Genomic DNA, 21,459 nt, shown 5'->3' with positions numbered 1-21,459 from the left:
AATCCACAGCACTGCAAGCTGCTTTGAGAAAGCAAAAGCATTGTTCCCTTCATCTTTTTGTAGGCTGTCCTATGTAACATCAGCCTTAAAAGGTACAGTAGTGCAAGCACAATAAGCCTGGAAAGGGCATACTGAGCAACCTGGGACAACAGAGCCCCAAAACAGAGGCTGCTCGCCAGAGTTTTTCTGGCTTTGTGCATTAAAAGCTAGAACCAGGAGTCCCAGAGTTCTGTCCAGTTCTCAGGACATACTTAATACCACCACGAAGCATTAGAGTTCCTTCACCAGATTCATAAAGATGCTCATGCACTGTTGCTAAGAAGCACTCTGTTGTTTCGCTTCCCCTTTGGCTCTTTAGGTAACCATCAACACGGCAAAAACAACAGTCAGTAGAGAATTGATTTCCATATTTTTGCTTTGGCATTTGGCATCATGGTGCTTAATGTCAGTGTCAGTTCCTGTGAGGAACTGTTTCCTCCAGCTGCAAAGAGAGCCTTTTGCCCTGCAGAACAGAAGAAGCGGTGTTGTTTATTTTTTTTAAATGGGAAGCTAGTGAAAAAAATAGGAAAGACGGCTTGCTGAAATGTCCTTTTTTATTATAATTATTACTTTTAATAATTCATGTCAAACATAATTTCTCTAGCTACATATAAGAGTCCAAGCACCCAGGTATTCAAGCCCTTTCCAAGCCCTGAAAAACAACATCATTCTCTTAAAACTAACAAGCTTTTTGTTCTTCAAAGGATCCTCTTTACAAATGCTCTGGACAGGCGACAGCAATGCATTTCATTTGCAAATTCATTAAACTCTGCACAACAGATGAGCCTTTTATTCTGTTAGATGCACATCAATATTCCCTAATAAAATCCAACAGGAAGACTTTGCCATAGAAAAATAACATTAATCAACTTAACCTAATGGCTCAAAGCATCTCAGCATTTTTGATGACTTAATGTGAAACTTTGCTTGAACAGTAGTTTTAAAGGAAATTTAAGAATTCTGTGATCTGAAAATCTTCAGTAAGCTTACTATAGGCAATGTGGGTAGTATTTTTAGGCCATAAGGAGAGAATGACTTCCTGAAGGAATATTTTTGAGTTTTGAGTAGGATATAAGCAAAACTGAAAGAACTACCTCAGGTTTAAGCCAATCATTAATTTACTTATCTGCACAGGCATTCCAGTTTACAGTGGAAAGTTAAAACATTCACTGAGATTTTCAAAAGAACTCAAGTGGTACAAGGCTCTGAGCACTGGTTTCTCAAGTAAATAATATCTCATGCATACAAATAGTCTAGAACAATGATAAAATAGCAGGTAAAGTGTTAATGCAAGATCTCTTTCCATACTATTTGAAACAAAGTATTCCTGCAATCTGATTGTACACCTACAATTTTCCTTAGAAGTTAGATTAGTTTTTTTCCAGAAATGCTAAGGAATTTCTCCAGATCACTACAGTTTGGTAAGTGAAGACCAAGACATTATGTCCTACACAGCTTTCTTTCAAGTTTCAGATCTGCAGATAAAGGAAACATTTTCAAATCCAGAAAGACTTCAGTGAAAGTCTACAGCTTCCTCTAATTATAAAAAAGATTTCTGTTACTTTTAACCTGTCATTGAAAGGGGCTCCTTATTCTCCTCCACCAAGACTGTGGATGATGACAATGAAATGGGTTGGAGAGTAAACAAAAATCTTTAAATCTTTTCTACACAAGAATTAACAAGCAGATATGTTACACTACATTCCTCCTCTTCACAATTAACGCACTGAAGTTCACAAGTTAGACTGACTGTTTGGCTGATACTCAGGTGCTACGAAGATCTGCCACCTGCCTGCTGGGTAAAGATACGCTGCAGTAGTTGAACAAAACAAATTGTCCAAGTCTTACTCGAACAAAATACAAGCATCTGATCTGCATTTGCTTTAAAACAAATGTGTCTTTTATAATATCAAAGACCACATAAACCCAACGAACACAAAAGCAGGAAACGTTTCTGTTTTGCTTGCTTCATCCTACACCAATGAACTGAAGGTAAACCACATGCAGTGCTCCACGTTTGGGCAGCCAACACCCAGCAGCTGGTACTACACCTTCCTTTTGGGACTTGCTAGAGGCTGCATTATTCCCTCTCGTGCCTTTAGCTTTTTCCCAAAGAGGAACTAGCAAGGCTGCGCTATGGCAGTAGCATCCCACAACCCGTGTGCCTCAGGGAGCTTTGTTGTAATACTCAGAGCAGCAGTAAGGTCCGGCTTCTCTGTATTTCTTATTCCCCTGGGCTTAACATCTGCTATCAGAGCAATTAAACCTTTTCACTTCATGCTTTCAAGCACTGTCCACATTGAAGCCTTCTACCTAATCGGTTCTATTTTATCCGCAGAGCTTCTAGCTCCTCGTTTCATCTATAACCTGTAGGTATTTAGAAACACCGCTTCATTGCCCTAACGCATAACAATTTAAAAATAAAGCTGACTGCATAGATCAATCACATCTCAATCTGAAATAAACATCATTTCATGATCTAAAGTAGTAAAAATTAAGATTAAAAAAAATCCATTTTTATAAAGTAAAACACTAGCGTTTTCTATCTCATCATAATAATCAAAAAAAAAAGGCTGACCAGAAATTACAAGCATATTTAATGTTGTTTTTCAGCAGCCACGCTAAATATTTTATAAACCACTTTGATAGGAAGAAGGATTAATGTATAAGCATCAGTAATAAAGTAAAATTTGTAGTCTACGATCACAACAATCTACCGGCACAAGTGGCAGAGCTGGGAGAACAAAGACGCATTACACTATCCAAGTCATTATATCACTTCTCTTCTTGCTATTTCACCACATAATTTTGTACAGCCGTGTCATCTGCACTGTCATCCCCAAATACTGCAAGCTTTTTCCATGTCTCCATACCATTTAAAAATAATATTTTAGTTAAGTGTGTCTCCTCTAAGAGGCAGTCATTTTTGAAAAAGAGAAGAAGTTAAGTCTCAGGTTTTTATGCGATGTTATTTTGACGGTCTTACAAACTGTAAGGAAGAAGAAAGGAGGAGACAGTTTTAAACCAAGTGTCTTGCACAAGAGCATTTTCTGATAATTTAATATAGTGGCATGAAAATGCTCAGTCACAAGATATATATCCATTGCCTGTTTTTTGTATGGCACTAACCACAGACAAAAAAGGTACACCAAGTCCTAGAGCTTTGGTTTTGATGCCCAGTCTACAGATCTGTGACTGCTTCTGAGTAGTCAAGAACAAGTAAAGCAAGACTGCTGTCAAGTAAGCTTTAATTCTATATACACGAACCCCTGGAAAGCTTTAGGGAGCCCAAGAACAGAAAAAGGAAGCTAGCTTTGTGTTATATGAACATAATGTATTCTCTCACGGTGGCTACTGCGTTGCTCCTAGAGCACCATGTCTGCAGACGTTCACACATCCAGGCGAGCACTCATCCAACCTTTAGACCTTTACTACTTCAGACCAAAGTTTTAGACCTTTTCTACCAACCAATGTGGACACTGGAATTGAATTTACAAGGAAATATTTCTCCCTGTTATGCAAGAAGGTTTTGGACCGTACCCCTCCATAACAGGAAGAAAAGAGGCAGGATAAGATCTGAATCACTGCAGAGCAGCTTTAAGAGTCAAAAGTTACTGCCATTTATTTCCTCATTGCTGACCGTGAAGAGAACAGGCCCAGAACTATCTTGTAAAATTCATACCTTAGGGCAACTTATGTAGACATAGCATAATGCTGTATGTGCAAATAGAACAGGACAGGGGTAAGATGAGGTTTCAGATTTCCACGTACCTGGCTAGATTTTAACTACCTAAGGCCCTGCTTTCCTCATTCATTTAAAGAGAAAACCTGAAGAAGCAGACAGGCACTTAGTGCTCCAACAAAATGCCACTACTTGGTAAATGGTGGAGCTCAAAGCCCAGACAGCTTCTTATTTTGGTAGGAAGCTATACATGTCCAGTTATGTCTTGCATTTGTTGAAAAGAACAATGGTATTGATTCAGAGATCAAAAGTGCTTTGTCACAACCTGTTTGGAAGAAAAAGATTCCTGAAACTATGGAAGGCCTGTGTGGAATTTTCCTTCTGTACACAGATGCAGAAGTCAGTTTAACAGACCCTTTGGCTTCAGGAGAGACACAGAGGAATGATCTGGGCTCATGAAACCAAGCAGAAGCTCTTGAGAGACGCCTGCTGACCACAAAAAGAATTAATTCTGCTTGTAAAATACATTAAATTTCAACTTTCAGATAAAACAGAATGGAGTAATTTCTACATGAGAAACAACTTGGTTAATGACAAATTGGCTGGTGGCATCAGTAACCTGTTTTTTCCCAAACCATCTTTAAGCACCTGTTACTATCTTGCTTTTTTCAGAAGAATTTATGTACTGCTACTAACCCAAAGAACACAAAGATTTTAGAAAATATCCATTGAAAATTACAGCCCTGGACCCCAGTATGCACTACCACCTCTCAGACATACTCAAAGGCTACTGCCTGGCTCAATGCTCAGCCTACGCAAATTCCTGTATTAACAGATAAAGACATGGTTTAGTACCTGGGGAGCTTTCCAATTCCCCCAATCTGATCAAAAACCCAAAGCAACCTCCTCTTTCTCCCAGATACACATACAAAAAAACCCACACAACTTCTTACCTAGGGAACCGTAGAGCACTACTACAAAAATACCAGTGCACTGACAGATTTTTACTTTAGACAATCAAAGCAAACATCAAAATCAGTTTGTAGTGGGGCTGCCATTACCACAATGTAAGCCCAGTAACCTGTCAGGGTTTAACAGGGGATGTTTAAAAAACAACAGCAAAAAATGTAGGCTATTTCAACATCCTTCTTCATGTTAGTTTTACCAAGTCACAATCTCCAGGAACATTTTAGCAATTAGGTAGGCATGTTTGTCTGATCAGCACAGCTTTTAGGATGCCTGGCACAAGCACTGTATATTTAATTTTTAATCAACTCTCAATCTTGCAAATATTAATTTTTCATTCTGTTTGTCATCTTAATTGTTTGACTAGAGTTAGATGAAGTTGGAAGTCCGGAAACCTGCTAAAAGGCTCATTAAGCATCTACTGAACATTTGAGAAGGCTCCTATTTTGGACCCAGTTTTAATTCTCAATTTTTTGATATTTTTTAACCTTCACTCAGCTAGCAATTGAGTTATTCAATGCCAGCAATAGTGTACACATTTCCTGAAAAGAACAGGCACCAAATCAAAAGCTGTGGAAGTGACCAAAAAAGATACTGTACCTGAATAAAATGAAACCAAGCGACTCAACAGCTGCACGCCTCACATCATCGTTCACATCACTTACCTACAAGGTGGAAAACAGGATATTCAGAATGTAGTTATAACACTTGAGGACTCTGCAACATTTTGGATGAGTTGTCAGGCACACAGGTCAATCAGGAAGACAGATGTATACAGAAAGGAAGGTAACAATCATGGTAAACCTTAGCTGAAACAGCTTTGCTTTGGTTCACATACTGTGGCTGGAAGCTTATCAAAGAGGAGGCAGACCCCATCTTTTAAGGCTTAAGTGTTTTTTTTTCCTCCAGCCCGTCATTATGCAGACCATTCACTGCAAACTCATTACCAATTACCTGAGAATCAAGTTTTATTTTTTTAATAGATTCGTTTTTGTGATACCAGATTCTCTACCTGTATGTCTACTTATTCTAATACCAGAAGAAGAACCTACTATTTCTACTCCCAGTATTAAAGAAAGCTTTCATCACTTTACTTTCTCCGATTTGGACCAGAACATTAACACTGTAGACGCAAAGCCTGCCAAAGCAATGTGCTTACTCTCTCACCACTAATGTCTTACTATGTGTTCCTAAGACCCCAGTACTTACAGCCACATGCAGCAGGCGTCTGATAGCCTTGTTGTTCCCTGAGCCACAGTATGCCATAGCAACTGTGTACATGCCAGAACGACGGAGAATTGGATCCTGGAAGAGAAAGTGTCAATATTTAACATATATCCTATCAGACTCGGTAATTCCAAATACAAATCTGTTCCTCTCTTGGGCTTGCAAGTTGCAAGCAGGCAGCCTCTGTGCTTTATTGTTTATTATGGATGAATAACAGAACAATTCCCAAAGCAGGATATGTCATCTACCTATTTCAGTGGGCCAGAAAGTTGCTATGACACAGATGCCAAAGAGCATCAGGTAGATGTGTTACTCTGCTTCATATTCATTATTTGCTTTTGAACACTATTAGATCCTCATGAGCGAACCATCCACAGTCAGCCTCGTCTGTTTTTAACCATTACATCCTGTTATGCCCTTTGGTGCTCTGTTACAGAGGCTGAGTATCACACAAAGGAAATATTAAGACTAAGCACCATTGTTCCTGTATTTTTGATCAGGAGAAAGCAATGTGTGAAACACACCCACTTTAATTCTATGTAAGAACCTCCCTGGGATGAAATAGCCAACCCACCACAGCTTGAATTTTCAGAAAAGAACAGCGGATCACCTGCATAACAAAAGGACCTGGGATTAAGACACAGCTAAACTCACCTTATCTCTGCAGAGACTCTCAATGAGAGCATCTGCCTCCTCCATTCTCCCGTACATCACCAGAGCAATTCCAACAGCAAGGCCTCGCAAAATCTTTTCATGCTGGGTTTCCTGTGCGTAGCCAACCATGTCCTCAATTGCCTGAGCATTTTTAGATCCCAGCATAACCAGTCCCAGTGCCAGGCCAGCTGCTTCACCTGCACAGCACAGAAAAACAAAATCCAGCAAACTCAGCTCCTAAAAGCTGTAAATATTACACGGGATAGAGGCCAACAGGTCACTTCAACGTCACCATACTCAGCAACCCCAGTATTCACAGACAACTGTGCTTGTAAAGATAACCCACCAGCCACGAGTTAGTGCCCTCCCCCTCCAAGTTCCAATTTATCTTCGTAGGCCAACAGCTGCTCAGATAATTTTCCTGCAAACCCCAAGCTATGCAGCAGTAGCCCTTCAGAAGCTTCTCAGTCAAAAAAAGGGCACATGGCTCTGGAGATCAACTACACTGAATAAAAAACACATGACAAAGTTAAGAATAGAGCAAAATAAGAGACTGTCTAAAGACTTACCATATCTTACTAACAATTGGAACAGTGCCAAAGACCAGTCCTGACAGGACCTCTGACCATTACTACCACTTAACTAAAGAACCATGCTGATCAGGAAAAGGTTAGCTAATAAAACACAGCTAAGGCAACCCAGAAAATTGATCTATGTTGCTAACAGAAGACTTAGAAAAAAAACAGATGCCTGATAAGGCCTCAGATGGTTATCTGCTTTGAAAGCTGAACATTTACCTGTCACTGCATCATCCTGGTATAGATTTGTTTTCAGCAAATCGTACACATCTTGACGTGCCGTCCCCATGGCAGCAAGACCTAAACCCAAGCTGCCACCATGTCGGACAATCTAGAGAGAAGCATATGCAAGTTGAGTCATCATAAAACAGTAACAACATGGCTTCAGTTGAAGCAGATGTCTTTCTAGCAATATAAACCTGCAAACTTTTAACCCCAAACCACCCATTATGATCTCCTGACCTGTCAGAAAAGCCTCTTTTACCTTTTAAGGCAGTAACTGATTAGAAAGAAAGAAGCTAGATTAAAAGCAGCAGTTCAAAGCCCATAACGAGTGTCAGAAGCTTTCCACATAGCACGTGAGACTTTAATACCTTTAAGCTCTTTCCCCCCACTGAGTGACTTATGTAGTACCACAAAGCTGTACCATATATAAAAATTGCTGCCTAGTAATAGCATTTATATAGAAAGGTAAATCAGTACCCACTTAAATTGTACCTCCCCTCTTGTTCTAACTGGATATGGGAAAAGTACTACACTCGCAATAAGATGAGTGGGATCCATTCACAGTATTTTCAAAGATACAGTCTGAAATTCCCAAAAGAAAATAAAGGAACATGCTGGGAGAAATACTAATCAATTTAAACTTTAAAGGAGGCTTTTTGTAGTGGTCTGTAAACGTTAAGTGGGGAAGGAAAGCACGTTTTTTGTGTAAAATGCATTCAAACCTACAGGGAGGCAGAAGCATTTTGTGGCTTATTCCTTTGACAGCTAAGCCATAAACAGTAATGGTACTTTAGCACTGGAGGTCTACTAGCAGAACAAATAAGATAATTAAGTAGTAAGAAAATGAAGCTAGATTCACTGTCATTAACATAAAAACTTCCTAAAAACCTTACTTAAATTGTTAGCAAAAGGTTGCTAAAACCCATAGGAAGTCACAGACTTAGTTACTTCTAAACCAGCTAGCACCCTTCTGGACATTCCCCAAAAAATCAAGGTTTATTACCAAACCCAGTACGTACATCATTACTGGCATTCTTCAGCTGGTTCAGCAAATAGTCAATGATGTCACCACCATGGTTAGCATGAATGAGACCCAAGGCATAGAGGCCTCCGCCCTCCTGGTAGGCTGATCCCGGCGAAGTGTCCTTGGGTAGGTACGTTGCCATTAGCTGAAGTGCTTCTTTCTCATGACCCTGCATGTCCAGAGTCCAGCAGAAAGGGAAAATAGGGAGAATTGAAAGGTGAAAAAACAGTGGATGCAAACACTTTGCAATAACATTTAAACAATATTTAAATAAGTCAGGAGAAAACTTGTCATAGCCATTGCTTTACTTTCTTCACAAAAAGTTACCCTTTCAGTGCTGTATGATCAGCAAAGAATCCTTCAGTACTGAGATTTTATCCACCCCAGAACAGGAGTATGCATCAATCACTCGATCACTGATCTAAATCAAGGACAAATTTGGCCAGAAGCTACATTGATTCATTCACTAGAGCACTTCAGTGAGGATCAAGGCAAATAAAACCACTACAAAAACTTCTTGCTATTTCAAAACACCCCTAAATATACCTTCTCCATTAATGAATTTGAAGAAAGTGACTTCTACTTAGTCCACCATTGAAACTTTATGAAAATTACAACAGTGAGAACTCTGGTCCTGTCACAAGGCCAGGGAATACACTTAATATACACCTGCAATTTTAATAGCTAGAAATTACCAATCCTCCGAAATTATCAAAGGAAAAGAAGATCTAGGAAGGAGTCTAGGAAGAAAGGTACCTGCTCTAATGCTACAGTACCAAGAAAGCCATCCAGCTTTCGTCAGCCTAGCCTAACTCCTCAGCTAACTCCTCTATCCCAAAGCATTCAACACAAGACATGTGCAATCTATCAGATTAAAGGTATTTAAATCTTTTCAGCAAGAGACTCTTCCTGCTCAGTATCCCTGAGAGATGTTTTGTCCACCAGGGAAAAGGCTTAACTGGGTACATCCATTAAGTTGATCACAACACTCATTCATAAGCTACTGAGTTCTGACTGCAGTTGAAGGCTCTCTCCTTAAGCCATGTTACCCAATCCCCTTCTCACCATCAGCAAAATACACTTTGAACTAGATGAGATATTCACCATGTTGGATTTGATAAAGCAGAGCTTTTCTTCAGGTCAAAGACACAAGCTATGTTATGGCTGTGCCTCGCAACAGACTAGGTTAACTGAAGTACAGGCAACATTCAGAATCCCCCCTTCAATGTTCTCTGCGTTGAGAAATAAATCTCTCCTACTGAACAGAAGGGAATGAATGCAACTTTACCTTGTGTATAACACCCAAGCTGGCAGTAGCAGTAAACTTAGCCCAATTAGTGGCCCTGGCCAGCCACTCCAAATTGTCTCTGTAAGACAAAAAGATACAGGTTAGATAATTTTACACACAGCCCACTCCTCACTCTGCAAGCAATGTTTCACAGCATTAAAGATTGCTTTCACACCAGAAAACAGTTCCAGAAGGCAAGGCTAACTGTAATTACACTTTGTACCTCTCTCTCCTTCATCACTACTGCTGTTTGGCTGGCAGGAGTCAAGCTCCTACATAGCAGTGATCTCAGTGAAGGATGGAGAACAGTCAGTCAATAAGCAGCCTGTTAGCTTTGTGGGAGAAACCTGAGCAGAGTTTCTGGTGTTTTCCTCAATTTCCTGGGAAGGTCACTCCTGACATTTCCCTTCCCAGAGTCATTCATCAAGAGCCAGTGTCAGTCTCTACCAGAGAAGATACATCACCATCGCAGAAACTCTCCAACTAGTAAACAAGGAGAACAGAAATTCCAAACCCTCCAACCTGCTCGTGTGGTTACCGTCCCAATAAAGCCTATTTGTGAGGACAGAGAAAAGTAAATAATTCCAGCTTCTTCTTTCTATCCTCAACTTAGCTTTCAGACCTTTTTATATTCTAAGCCCAGAGTTCTGCAGCCACTCATTAAAACTATCAGGCTAAGTAGGGCAACAATGCTGTTTATACACTTCTAAATAATACCGGGGCTTCCTTGCCATGGATTTACCTAAGGAACTGGTCACTGGTTGTACCACAGTGCATAAAGGAGTTTGCTATAACCGTTGCTGTGTGACACACGGAATTCCGCACTGCATCCTGAAAGAATAAAAACAAACAGTATCACAGCCAGCCAAAGACATGCCCCAGGTCACTTAACAAGCTTGCCAGTACACTAGAAAAATGGGTTGTAATTAGACTCAATTTAACCAGCAATTTCCCTTTAATCAGAGTTAATAGATTGTTAATACACTCTAATATATCCTCAACCCATCTTTCCAGTGCAAATCTATCCTCTCTATGAGTTTCTGTCAGAGGCACGATTGCTTCAATTACAGCTTAACAGAAGAATCCCACTTCTGGTTTTCCAAACCAAGCATTGCAGTGCACGCTGCTGACTTTTTCAAGCCATCCCTCAGCCGCTACACAGGATGACTCCAAAGCACTTAACAAGCAGATGGAAATGCTTTTCCGATATGCTTAAAGTACCTCCTGAAACAGATGAGCCCACTGACAATCATCCCCTACCATTTTTGCCAATGACATGCATCTCATTTCATACATAAAAAAACAACTTCCTGTGGTTTCTAATAATCATTCAGCTTAACAGAAGGAGTTTGATTTACCTGTAACTTATTTGCCCATCCTTGAACAACACATTCCAAAACAAAATCAGTTACTCAGTTTACTAGCACTACCCAGGGTCACAGGTTCAAGTTATAAACGTTAATGTATTATGACAAAAACACAGATTTGTGTCCTCAAAACGGAGGGAGGTCATGCTAAGACAATAAGATGCTGTATTGACCACATTACTGTTACTTTACAAACCCAAGATGAATCAGATGAATCCAAGACAACCAATTTACAAAGCTTCTTACCTTTGTGTTTTTGAGGATCATGAGGTCCGTATTGTTGTTTCGTATTAAAAACTGAAGATGTAACTCAATGGCCATTTCCCCACTTAGAATTTTAATCATTTTTGAGATCTGGTCCTTAGGCTCTGGGTTCTTTACATATAAGCAAAGAGAAAAAGAAAAGTGAGAACCTAATTAAAGCTCTGAGAAAACACAGTTCATGAAAAGCCACTCTGGTATGTCCCCACCACCACATTCCAAAATCTGACAGGTTTAGGGACCCAACGGACATTGTTGCACAAGCCCAAAGACTTTATTTAGAACAGCAGCTAGTAGATCTAGGATTCTCTACTACACTCATCTTCCAGAGCTATCTTCCAGAGCTCTTCAAGAAAGACTCTCCCTTTCCCACTGTGGAACAGTTTCCACACCTTAAGTCCCAGCTGAAGTACCTTTTCAGAAGGATGTAAAGTACATTGCTGCTCTCTGGCATTACTTTAGTGGTCAGAGATCAGCCAAACATAAGTAGTTCAGCCCTTAAACTAATCCTCTCAATTATTTCTTTGTAGTTAGTATTCTGTATTGTGGAAGATTAAGCTCAAGAATGTTTCTGGCCCCAAAGATCATTTTTATGTGCTTATCCCTCAGCACAGTCAGCAATGCCAACTCAGCAGAAACTGATTCAAGACACCTTTACTACACAAAAGCACTGTTTACAGGTTCCTTGATGAGGCAAGAAAATTCACCCCTTTTGTTTTCCTCACAGAATATAACTTCAAGAAAACAATTCAGTTTGCCCTTGAGTAAAACATTATCCTTTTTAACTGATCTGCAAGAATCTCTCAAAGATTCCCAAGTCTAGTTTGCAAAAATGCGACTTGGGAAGGTGAAAAAACAGCTTGTCTTGGGTTTTATTTCCTTCTCAGGTAGCATTTCCTTTTCTCAGGATCAGAATTGCGTTAGCTATGCATAAAATGGTGAAATGCAATTGCACGTGCATGTCAGAAGTGAACTTGCTTTCTTCAGTACTTGGGAAAAGAATCTGAACAAAAGGATTCCACTGAGGAAGACAGCCACCATCCGTCAAATTTCAGGCTCTTTCTTCTAGCAGTTAGTTATTTCAAAAAAAAAAAAAAAAAAAAAAGCAAAGACATAACCCAGCTCCTTCGGTTTTTTTCTCCCCTTTTCTGGGCTCAGCACTACCTGCTGAAATTACTTAATTCCTCCAGTTTTCAGTATCTCAACTGTTGGACTTTTATATTGTCAGTTACTTTGTCCTCAGAGATTGTCACCTTGCCTCCCAGCAAAACAGAAGTGAAATTACTTTTCATTAGGTGAACCAACCCAACAACTGCAGGTTCTAACACATAAGAACTATTAAGCAAGGCACGTTTTTGGAAACGACACTCACAACTTCTGCAGACTTCCCTGCACAGCTGCTTCCTGGTTTCTCTTCTGCTTCCATAGCATCACTGAAAAAGAATAGAAATGCAACCCAGTTCATCACTCAGAGCTAGCCAAGTACTGTAATTATGGCTAAACACTATTCTGAAACAGTAGTCCAGGATTTGGAGATGACAGCTGAAAATAACAGGACTTTGACAATACAAGGGCTGTCTTTCTGGAGGTCATTGCTGAGAAGCAAACTCTACAGTTCAGTTGCCAGGGGACTTGAAGACAAAGGCCTGGAAATCCCCACCCTCCAACTCCAGCCAGAGAGGCAAAAAAAAGAGATGCTGGTATGGAAGGAACAGGCAGAGACAAGTGAGAAAACAGGGTCAACAACCAGGCAGCATGGGTAATTATGTCCTCACCCAAAAGCCTTGAGCTCATCACTATTAAGATAAACACTAGAGCATTGAAACGGAAACAAAAGATGTTAAGCTGCTGTTAGCATCTTGTCCTAATGCTTCAAAGAGGGATTTATCAATTACTTTGTGCCTTGGCTTTTATTCTCTCTTCTTCTCTAGTGAAATAATGCTTGCTATATCCATATTGCTGATTTATAAGCTTTTTGAATGAGCTCCTCACAACTACATAAGCTCTCGCACTTAGCCAGCCTTGATCTAGGCAGCATTTTCCATCACACATTGTCAAAGATAGTGCAGGGGTCAGGCTGCACACAGCCATGACAGCTCTGGAGCAATACTACAATATCATCTATGAACTCTTCACAGAAGCAGGCATGAGAACAGCTACAATCTGAAGCAAAACCCACAACTTTTTGCTCACACCCACTACTTTCTTAGCCCTACCAACTTCTACGAAGACCATACAACATCAGAGCACTCCAGAGCAACTCGCACTATGGCTTAATTCATTACTGCTCATTAGCTGAGCTACTCGAGCCACACAAGTGCACCATGCTTGCATCAACTGCACAGGAAATGCACTTTCTCAAAGAGTGGATTCTGGTAACATTCAATTTTATGTTTATTTCCCTAACTTAAATGGAATAACTCAACTGCTTGGAATGGAGAGCCATACACAGAACAACAGGCTCCACCAGAGCAGGACTGTAACTGAACAATTCTGCCTTTCCTCAAGCCAATTCCCCCACCTGTCTTTCTCTGATCCAGGGACAGTGCCAGTGTTGGTGGATCCAGGCACAGAGGCAATGGGAGTTCCGACAGTGCGGAGATTCTGGATCACAGAGGACAAGAACTGCTGGCTAGCGCTTTCATACAGATCAAAGCAAATTTGGTAGGCCATGAGGAGGTTATCTTCCTTCACCAGTTTTTCCAAGATGTCGCTTACAGCCTGTGGGTCATCCAGGAATATCAGGCACTGAGGGAAAGGAAGGGAAACAGAAAAGAAAAATCAGAAGACATCATCTACTTCAGAATGAAAAAGAAACACAATGTGAGGCCACAATCCATTTTCCCTTTTGCCTGATCTGCTGCTTCTATGGAGCACCTCTTCAGAGAAAGGACCATTCCCTCTCTCTCATAGCAGATAAGAATCTTCAAAGAGTTTTCACAGGTCAGTTTAAAAGCAAGACCAAGCGTTACAAATTCAAGACGCACCATTCAAGCTTTTCTATTTATTCAGCTTTATCTTTGGAAACTGACCATGTTATCCTACTAAACACAAATTTCCAAAGCACATTAAAGTATCAGTCATTTTGTACGGTTGTCTCCGCTAAAATGCAACAGGAGTAACACTCCTAAGTCATGTGTACATCGCATCCCAATATTGTCAAATGCTTGAGAATCTGAGTAATTTGGTATCTGGTTGTTTGAATACATTCAGACAACAGCTTATAAAAAAAACCAGTTGTTTTTTGGAGGAATAAATAAAATTCCAAACTGTGAAGCTGCTATCTGATCCTCCCTACAGAAGCTTAAAATAATCAGCCATCTGTGTCTCCAAACTGCCTTTGAACGTTTCACTATTAATTGATCAAGTGTACAGTATTTCCATCGCTTCTTTCATGTTGATTTCGTTAGTACATACACTTTAATTACTCAACCAGGAAAAAGTATTTCATTTAATTGAAAAAACAAACAAACAAAAAACAACAGATCACAGATGTATTTGAATTGACATCTACAAGAACAACAACTGCTGAGTGATCTTTAAACAGCACTCTGAGAAGTTTACCTGGCACACGTTGATGAAGTCTGGTTTCTCTAGATTCATGTAGATTTTAACTAGAACTCTCAAGACTTTATTACGGAACTGTTTATTTTGCATCAGAGACATACAGAGCTTCAAGCTGTAGGCTAGCATCCCAGGAACATCATTCTGAAACAAAAGTCAGAGATATGAAGTTTAGGTTTGGATTGACAAGAAAGGATTTAGAGATTGGGATAAAGCTACCCCAGAGAAGACACACACACATAAAACTTCACACTTTCCCTTTTCAGAAGAATCTCTGCAGAAGACCCATCTTTAGAAAAGCTTATATACTGGTATATTGCAATGTAAAGAAAAAAATACTACCAGAAAATGTATGGGACAAATATACAATTCAGCAGTTAAATTGAGTCTTTAATTTAGACCTAAAATATGCAAAAGATTAATTTAAAAGTTTGATACTTATTTCCCCCCTTCACCTTTCCTGTTTGCTTTCCTAATGAAATTCACTGCATTAACATAAAATGTCAGCAAACCAAACTGTGAATCAAGAAAATATCTCCAACACACCTGTTTCTTGCTAGAGACTGAGAAACAGATTTCATACTAGACTTCAGAAAAGCAGTTTGAAATGAGTGATTTGTAATAGGCAATGAAGTTAGTAAATGCATAGCACAGTAAAGGGAACAAGGAAAGCGAGACAGATGCCTGATGATTATCACTCCCAAATACAGAAATAGGAGACATCCAAGAATACTGGAAAGCTCTAAATTATACCACTTCTTAGTTTAAAGGATTTACTTGTTCTGGCATACGACTGAGGCACTGCAGCACAACAAGATGAGACATACTCACAGAATTACTGCAAATTACTACAGGCATGCTTCTCTTAATGCTATGTCTTGGTAAAACGATTTATCTTAAACCCTCAACGAGACACGTTAAACAGACTGTACTGCCCTGCAGCCAGGGTGGACTAAGTTTGCACATGGCCATTTTCTAAGAATTAGAGCACCTCACCCAGCAACTGGATATTATTTATTATCATGCTGTTTTTTTTTAATTATTATTATTAACCTGCCATACATAAATCACTTACCTATCCCTAAAGATCCCTTCTACTGAATCACAGCAGATGACAGGCACAACAAAATACAAGTTCTTCTTACGTTAGGCCAGACCTACAGTCTGCTTAGCCCAGTATCATCTCTGCTAGTAGCTGACAGGTAATACCTAAAGCAAACAGCATGCATCCAGGCTTTCTGGGAATTTTCCCTCAGCAGCTTGCAGCTCAGCAGTGGTCTCTTTATAATTGATTAATGATAGTCTTGAGCAGCTTTGTCTTCCACGAACATGTTGAAGTGAACCCCCTGTCCCAACTCACTCCCCTCCACAAAAGCTGCATAAACTCTTCCCCCAGCTTTCATCTCTTATCTTGCCCACACAAAACAGTTCAAGTTCCAAAGCAACACAGCACTTCGCTTCTGGATCTTGCACGTACCGATTCAAGGATTGTTTTCTCAAAGATGTCCAGCCTGCGTGTCTCGAGTGCAATGCCAATTGCCTGCTTGTACTTGTGGTCATCCAAGCATCGCTGGAACATTTTGTTCACTATCCCTTCTAGCCTTTCATCGACAGGTTTCTTCTCCCCTTCCGGCAGCTCCGCGTTCTCCACACACTGCTTGGTATAGTGGTCGATACATTTTGCTGAAAAGACATTAAAAAAATGTAGGGGAACAGATGTCAGCTTCTGAGATGTTTGCAATTTTCACATAGGTTGGAAAACAGAGACCAGTGGGGGGTCTACCTAAAATTCAATCCTAGCCAGCATATGAATTTATTCTAAACTAGGTAACCTGGTGCTCACCACGCTGGTCTTTTTATCTGAAAGGCGTGTGCGTACACGCATTCAACCAGCAAAACACAATGCATAGGAAACTGCATGAAGATGAGGCACAAGAGCTATTTGTGCAATCAAAGGCACAAATGTTAGTGGAAGATACTTACCTCTCCTAAGAAACTCTCATTTTAGCACTGAAACCAATAAGTTATTTTTAAAATGGAGCCAAGGACATGTTCTTTGTTCAAACAGCAGGATATTTTAAATAAATGCACAAACAGCAGTAGGAGGCTTCCCAGATCCATTTTAAGCATTAGCTGGGGAGACTGAAAGCCAGCCCTTGTCCATCAAAACCTCTCAAGGGCAACTAATACAAGTGGTCAATACTTTAAAAAAAAAAACAACTTTTACCTTATGCATGACCTGCTATTTTGTTTAAGGGGGGAGCAATAAAATAGTACCCCTCAGGTGTGCAGCTAGTTTTATTAGCTGATTACTTCCAAGGTTAGGCTGACATTAACAACGACATCAGAACACAAATGAGAGAAGGGAAAACACACAAGCAAAGCAATTTTGGGGTGAAGAACTTGCAGTGAGATAACAGCTAAGAATAGGAGAAGATTGCCAGAACTCCCAAATGAGTACTATAAAAAAATCCCAAAGCAGATGGGAAACAATGCAAAAATAAAATGGATAAATGTAGCTGCAGCATTAGTTTGAATGAATATAAGAGGAAGAGGAATATGGAGAAAAGCAGCTAAAGAAGTGAAATCTCTAAACTGCAGAAGTTTTGGCAACACAAGAGCTTTTCTTTTACAGAAGCAGTTGCTTACCAATGATCGTCTCCACATATTCCGAGTTGTCATTGACGTTGAAGAGGTCACCTGCTCCCAGGGCATAGTTCAGCGATTCCTCAAAAGCTCCCAGGTGGTAAAACACTTTGGAAGCAACTAAAGCAGCAAACTGCCGGCTCCGGAAGCCCTCATCTTCATAGAGAACTTCACTGAAAAGAAGAGAGGGAAGAGCATCAACTCTCTGCCCAGTCCTCTTAAGGCCACATAACTTGACTGAACTTTCATCTTTGGGACCACAGCACCAAGTCCACATCCACTTCAATTAGGGCTTTCCTGGATGTATGAGGCTAAATTCTATATTCGCCAGTATCAAGCAAGGAAAACTGCATCCATTTTTATCTCATATTGTTTTAAAACAGCACACCCTGCAGTAGTGAGCGTTTACTCTTACATTTTGTCCACTGACTCGGAGATTTCTGCCCAGAAGTCATTGACAACAGCATTCAGCTTGTGAAGAGCAAACTCCTACATGGAAAAAAAAAAGTCATATTACGTTAAAAAAAATGCATTTATTACCTTACCTTGATAAAAATGATATGTGAACTAAGACTAATATGATAAGAACTGACCCACTTAAATATCACATTCTATTTGAAAAGATCTTTGTAAACATTCACTCATCTTTGTAACTCCTTTGCAAAGGGCTGCTCTAAGGCAGAGAGCCCTGATGCCCCTTCCCATGGTCTCTTTGTGATGACAAATTGGCTAAAAATGACTGACAGCTGAAATTCCTAAAAATATAAAGTTTTCAAAGCATTTGTGGCAACCTCAGCGCGGCACACAGAACTCTGGCTGTGGTCTACACCAGCCATCACCATTAATTTGGGCACATCATTTCGGCAGCTGAACGACATCCAGACTAGAATCAGCCCACTTGCAATCAGCTCAGTGCAAAAGCAGGGCTTATTCAGACCTATCACCATCTATAAATGCTTCCAAGTGAAATATTCAGGGGATTGCCAATATTGTAAGATGCATCTCCCCCTTCTAAAATCAGTACATCACCACTTTGGGTGTTCAGTGTTGTCCTATGGATTCATACACCGTGGATAGCAGAGCTCTGATTGCTGTTCCCTTCTGCTACCAATGTGATTTTCTTTCAAGAGAAAACCAGATGTGATTATTGTTTTACACATCTCCAGCTGTGCTACAAATTTGATATTCTTCAGCTCTGAATTTTACACAGTCAGAACGCAGCCTCTGGCACGCGTGTAAGTAACCAATTCCCATTACCATCAGAGAACTGGGAGCTTCGGCAAAGCTCCAGTTTGCTCCATGTTCAGAAGAAGGAAGTCTGCCATCTGTTACCACGTTATTTAAGCCTTTTCTTTCAGCTTTCAGGCTGGATATGATTTGTTGCTGTCCAACCGTTACAGTTACTGAGATTCAATCACTTCTGATTGGCACATAAAGCTCTCAGCACAATGCATTTGCCATTATTTGTTCCCAGACATAATCAAGGTTACCTTGAGCTGTGGCTCTTCTTCATCCAGAAGGGAGATAATTCCAGCTGCAAAACAAGATCACAGTCAGTTTGGGACTCTGCTTTAAAGGTGAACATCTCATTTAGCTCAAAAACAAAAGAAGACGAAAGAAGGCTGTCTCCGGAATACTGGTTTAAAATTCTCAATATTAAAATTCAAAGGCCAGATCCACGTTTATATTAAAAATGAATATAAAAGCTCAGAATTTGTAATTGGAAAGGTACGCTCTCTAAAAAGAGGATCCTTCTTAGAGGAAAAGGTATGAGATAGGAAGTCTGAGAACCTGGATTTTACTTCCAGCTCCATCACTAGTTTGCTGCCTGTTTACTAGCAAGTCACTTCCACTTCACCTGAAGGGCGTGAAGATCATTTTAAAACATCCTATTTTTTTTCTGCCAGGAAAACATCGTATCTCTCAGCTTTATCACGGTTCCTGATGCTATCCCAGAACAATTGTACAAACAGCTACAGAAACATGGTTTAACCGACACATCAAGAAGAGAAGCCCAAAATGCTTGAAGAGCTCAATCTGAAGAGCTCACTCTGAAGAGCAGTTACAGGTGGTTCACTGTCAGACTACAAGGATGCAACTGAAAAGGTGGACAGACGATGTGCCCAAAATTCAACAGAACTCCCTGCATTTAATCTTCTACTTGTTACATAAATTGATAACCTTTTTAAATCTGCAGGAGGCATCAAGTTACAAAGGCCAGGAAGCCTACTGAAGGGCAGTCGGGCTTTCATGAGATTTTGACAAACTGTGGGAAGAGAGGGAGGAACCTGAGAGGGGAGGGATCTAAAAAGAGGGCACGGAACAAAACTAAAACATACAACACAGAAAGGAAGCAGAGTAGTAGGGTCAATCCAGGTGAAACCTGATCAGAATATCACACGGCTGACCTAGGAGGCACAGAACCAAGCTTCACCCTGAGACCTGTAAGTGAGAATGTCTCCTGGCAGACCCGAGGCAATCCTTCCCTCCACTTGGCACAGACACGCCTGAGTGCTGTGTCCTGCACCAGGAGCCCTGCTTCGGGAGCTGGAACAAACCGGGGCGTTGAGCAACACGAGCAAAGAGGTCCAGGGCTCAGAGCTTGGGACACTTGTGTGGGGAGGGCTGTAACTGTTCAGTCTACTGACATCTTTAAAACAAGCACAGCTCACATGTGAGTAAGCTGGGTGTCAGCAGGAAGAGAACGATCTGATCGCTGTCAGATACGAACAGGAGCTGTAGGACCAAGGTTTATTTGGAGCTGTACAGGCTGAAGTGCAATGATAAGAAAAGTTTTCTGACAGAAATAAAGTTACTCATTTTGCCTATGGATGTTGTGGAATCCCCATTACCAGATTTTTTTAAAAAAAAACAAGGTACACAAACATCCCTCAGCAAGGAGCACTGAGGTGGCCCCACGCCAGGCAGCACCCCTCCTTCCTGTGGTTTTCTGCCACTCTGCTCCAAGTATACGTTTCGTTTTTATAAGCTCCTGCATTTTTGGTAAAAGCAATCTTACTGCTCTTCAACACACCACTTCCACTTTAATAGGCCTTTAAAATTAACTCCTGCTTCTACTCAATTAAAAACCTAAAACACACAACAAAGGGCTCAGAAAGAGAAAGCTCCGTGCAGACCATTCCCCTCTGCACCACTTCCCTCACAAACCAGGGCTCGGCCACACACCGATTTCCATCCTGAGCACCCTCAGAAACCCTTTTTATATTTTCTTACACTCCGAAAGACCCCAGCGGGCCCAGAAGCAGCGCTTAACACCCCCCACCCCCCCCTTTCCCTGGGCCCTCTGGTCTCCCTCTTCCCCCACAAGGCCTCTGTGGGGTCAGGACCCCCCCCGAAGACCTCACCCCGCGGCTCCCCGGCCTCATTTCCCTTCAGAAGCCACGCTCGGTGCTTACAGAGCTCCCCGTGCTGCTCCCCCCCCCCCCCATAACCCCCACCAGCGGCCTCCCCGCGGCCTTCCGGCGGCGCCCGGTGCCGGCCCTGACTCAGCGAAACCCCGGCGGGCGGCGCGGCCCCCTCACCGGCCGAGGTGATCATGGTGGCGGCCCGCGGCCGGAGGTGGCGCCCAGCTCCGCCCCGCCTCGCCTCGCCCGGCCCCGCTGCGGCAACTACGGCGCTGCCCCCCCCCGCCGCTCCGCCGCCGCCGCCGCTCCGCCGCCTCTGCTGCCCGGCCCGGAAGTGCCGCCGAGGTCCCCTTCCGGCAGGGCCCCTGTGGTTGTCGGGAGGGGGTGGCCGCGTAGAGCGCCTGATGGGAAAGGGGGGCGGGCAGGCGCGGGGAGGGCAGCCCTGCCCGCTCATGGCGGCGCCCGGGGGCCTCGCGCCTCATGGGGGGGGGGGGTCCTGCCCCTGCCCTCACCTCAGCCTTGCCCCGCCCTTACCCAGCCATTCCCCGATAATTCCTCTATAATTCCCCCAAA

The 21,459-nt window shown here is 41.6% G+C and overlaps 1 protein-coding gene across 1 annotated transcript in view; it reads right to left on the bottom strand.

Moving 5' to 3' along the window:
• PSMD1 (proteasome 26S subunit, non-ATPase 1) overlaps positions 1-21,236 on the bottom strand; it is a 71,246-nt gene extending 50,010 nt beyond the window's left edge. The window contains exons 1-16 of the mRNA XM_084291991.1: positions 21,064-21,236; positions 19,012-19,055; positions 17,937-18,010; positions 17,525-17,694; positions 16,353-16,558; positions 14,876-15,019; positions 13,833-14,059; positions 12,684-12,744; positions 11,297-11,425; positions 10,426-10,514; positions 9,684-9,762; positions 8,391-8,564; positions 7,366-7,477; positions 6,569-6,765; positions 5,897-5,992; positions 5,288-5,352 (exon numbers count right to left, since the gene is read on the bottom strand). Coding sequence (XP_084148117.1) covers positions 5,288-5,352; positions 5,897-5,992; positions 6,569-6,765; positions 7,366-7,477; positions 8,391-8,564; positions 9,684-9,762; positions 10,426-10,514; positions 11,297-11,425; positions 12,684-12,744; positions 13,833-14,059; positions 14,876-15,019; positions 16,353-16,558; positions 17,525-17,694; positions 17,937-18,010; positions 19,012-19,055; positions 21,064-21,079 — 1,883 coding nt within the window. The 5' untranslated portion in view covers positions 21,080-21,236. The remainder of the gene's footprint in view (positions 1-5,287; positions 5,353-5,896; positions 5,993-6,568; positions 6,766-7,365; positions 7,478-8,390; positions 8,565-9,683; positions 9,763-10,425; positions 10,515-11,296; positions 11,426-12,683; positions 12,745-13,832; positions 14,060-14,875; positions 15,020-16,352; positions 16,559-17,524; positions 17,695-17,936; positions 18,011-19,011; positions 19,056-21,063) is intronic.
• Positions 21,237-21,459: the final 223 nt, after the last annotated feature.

The sequence above is a fragment of the Netta rufina genome (genome assembly GCF_964035555.1).
Source record: "Netta rufina genome assembly, chromosome: 9".
Classification (NCBI taxonomy): domain Eukaryota; kingdom Metazoa; phylum Chordata; class Aves; order Anseriformes; family Anatidae; genus Netta; species Netta rufina.
The sequence above is the reverse complement of the archived record's forward strand: the minus strand, read 5'-3'. Positions and strand labels throughout refer to the sequence as shown.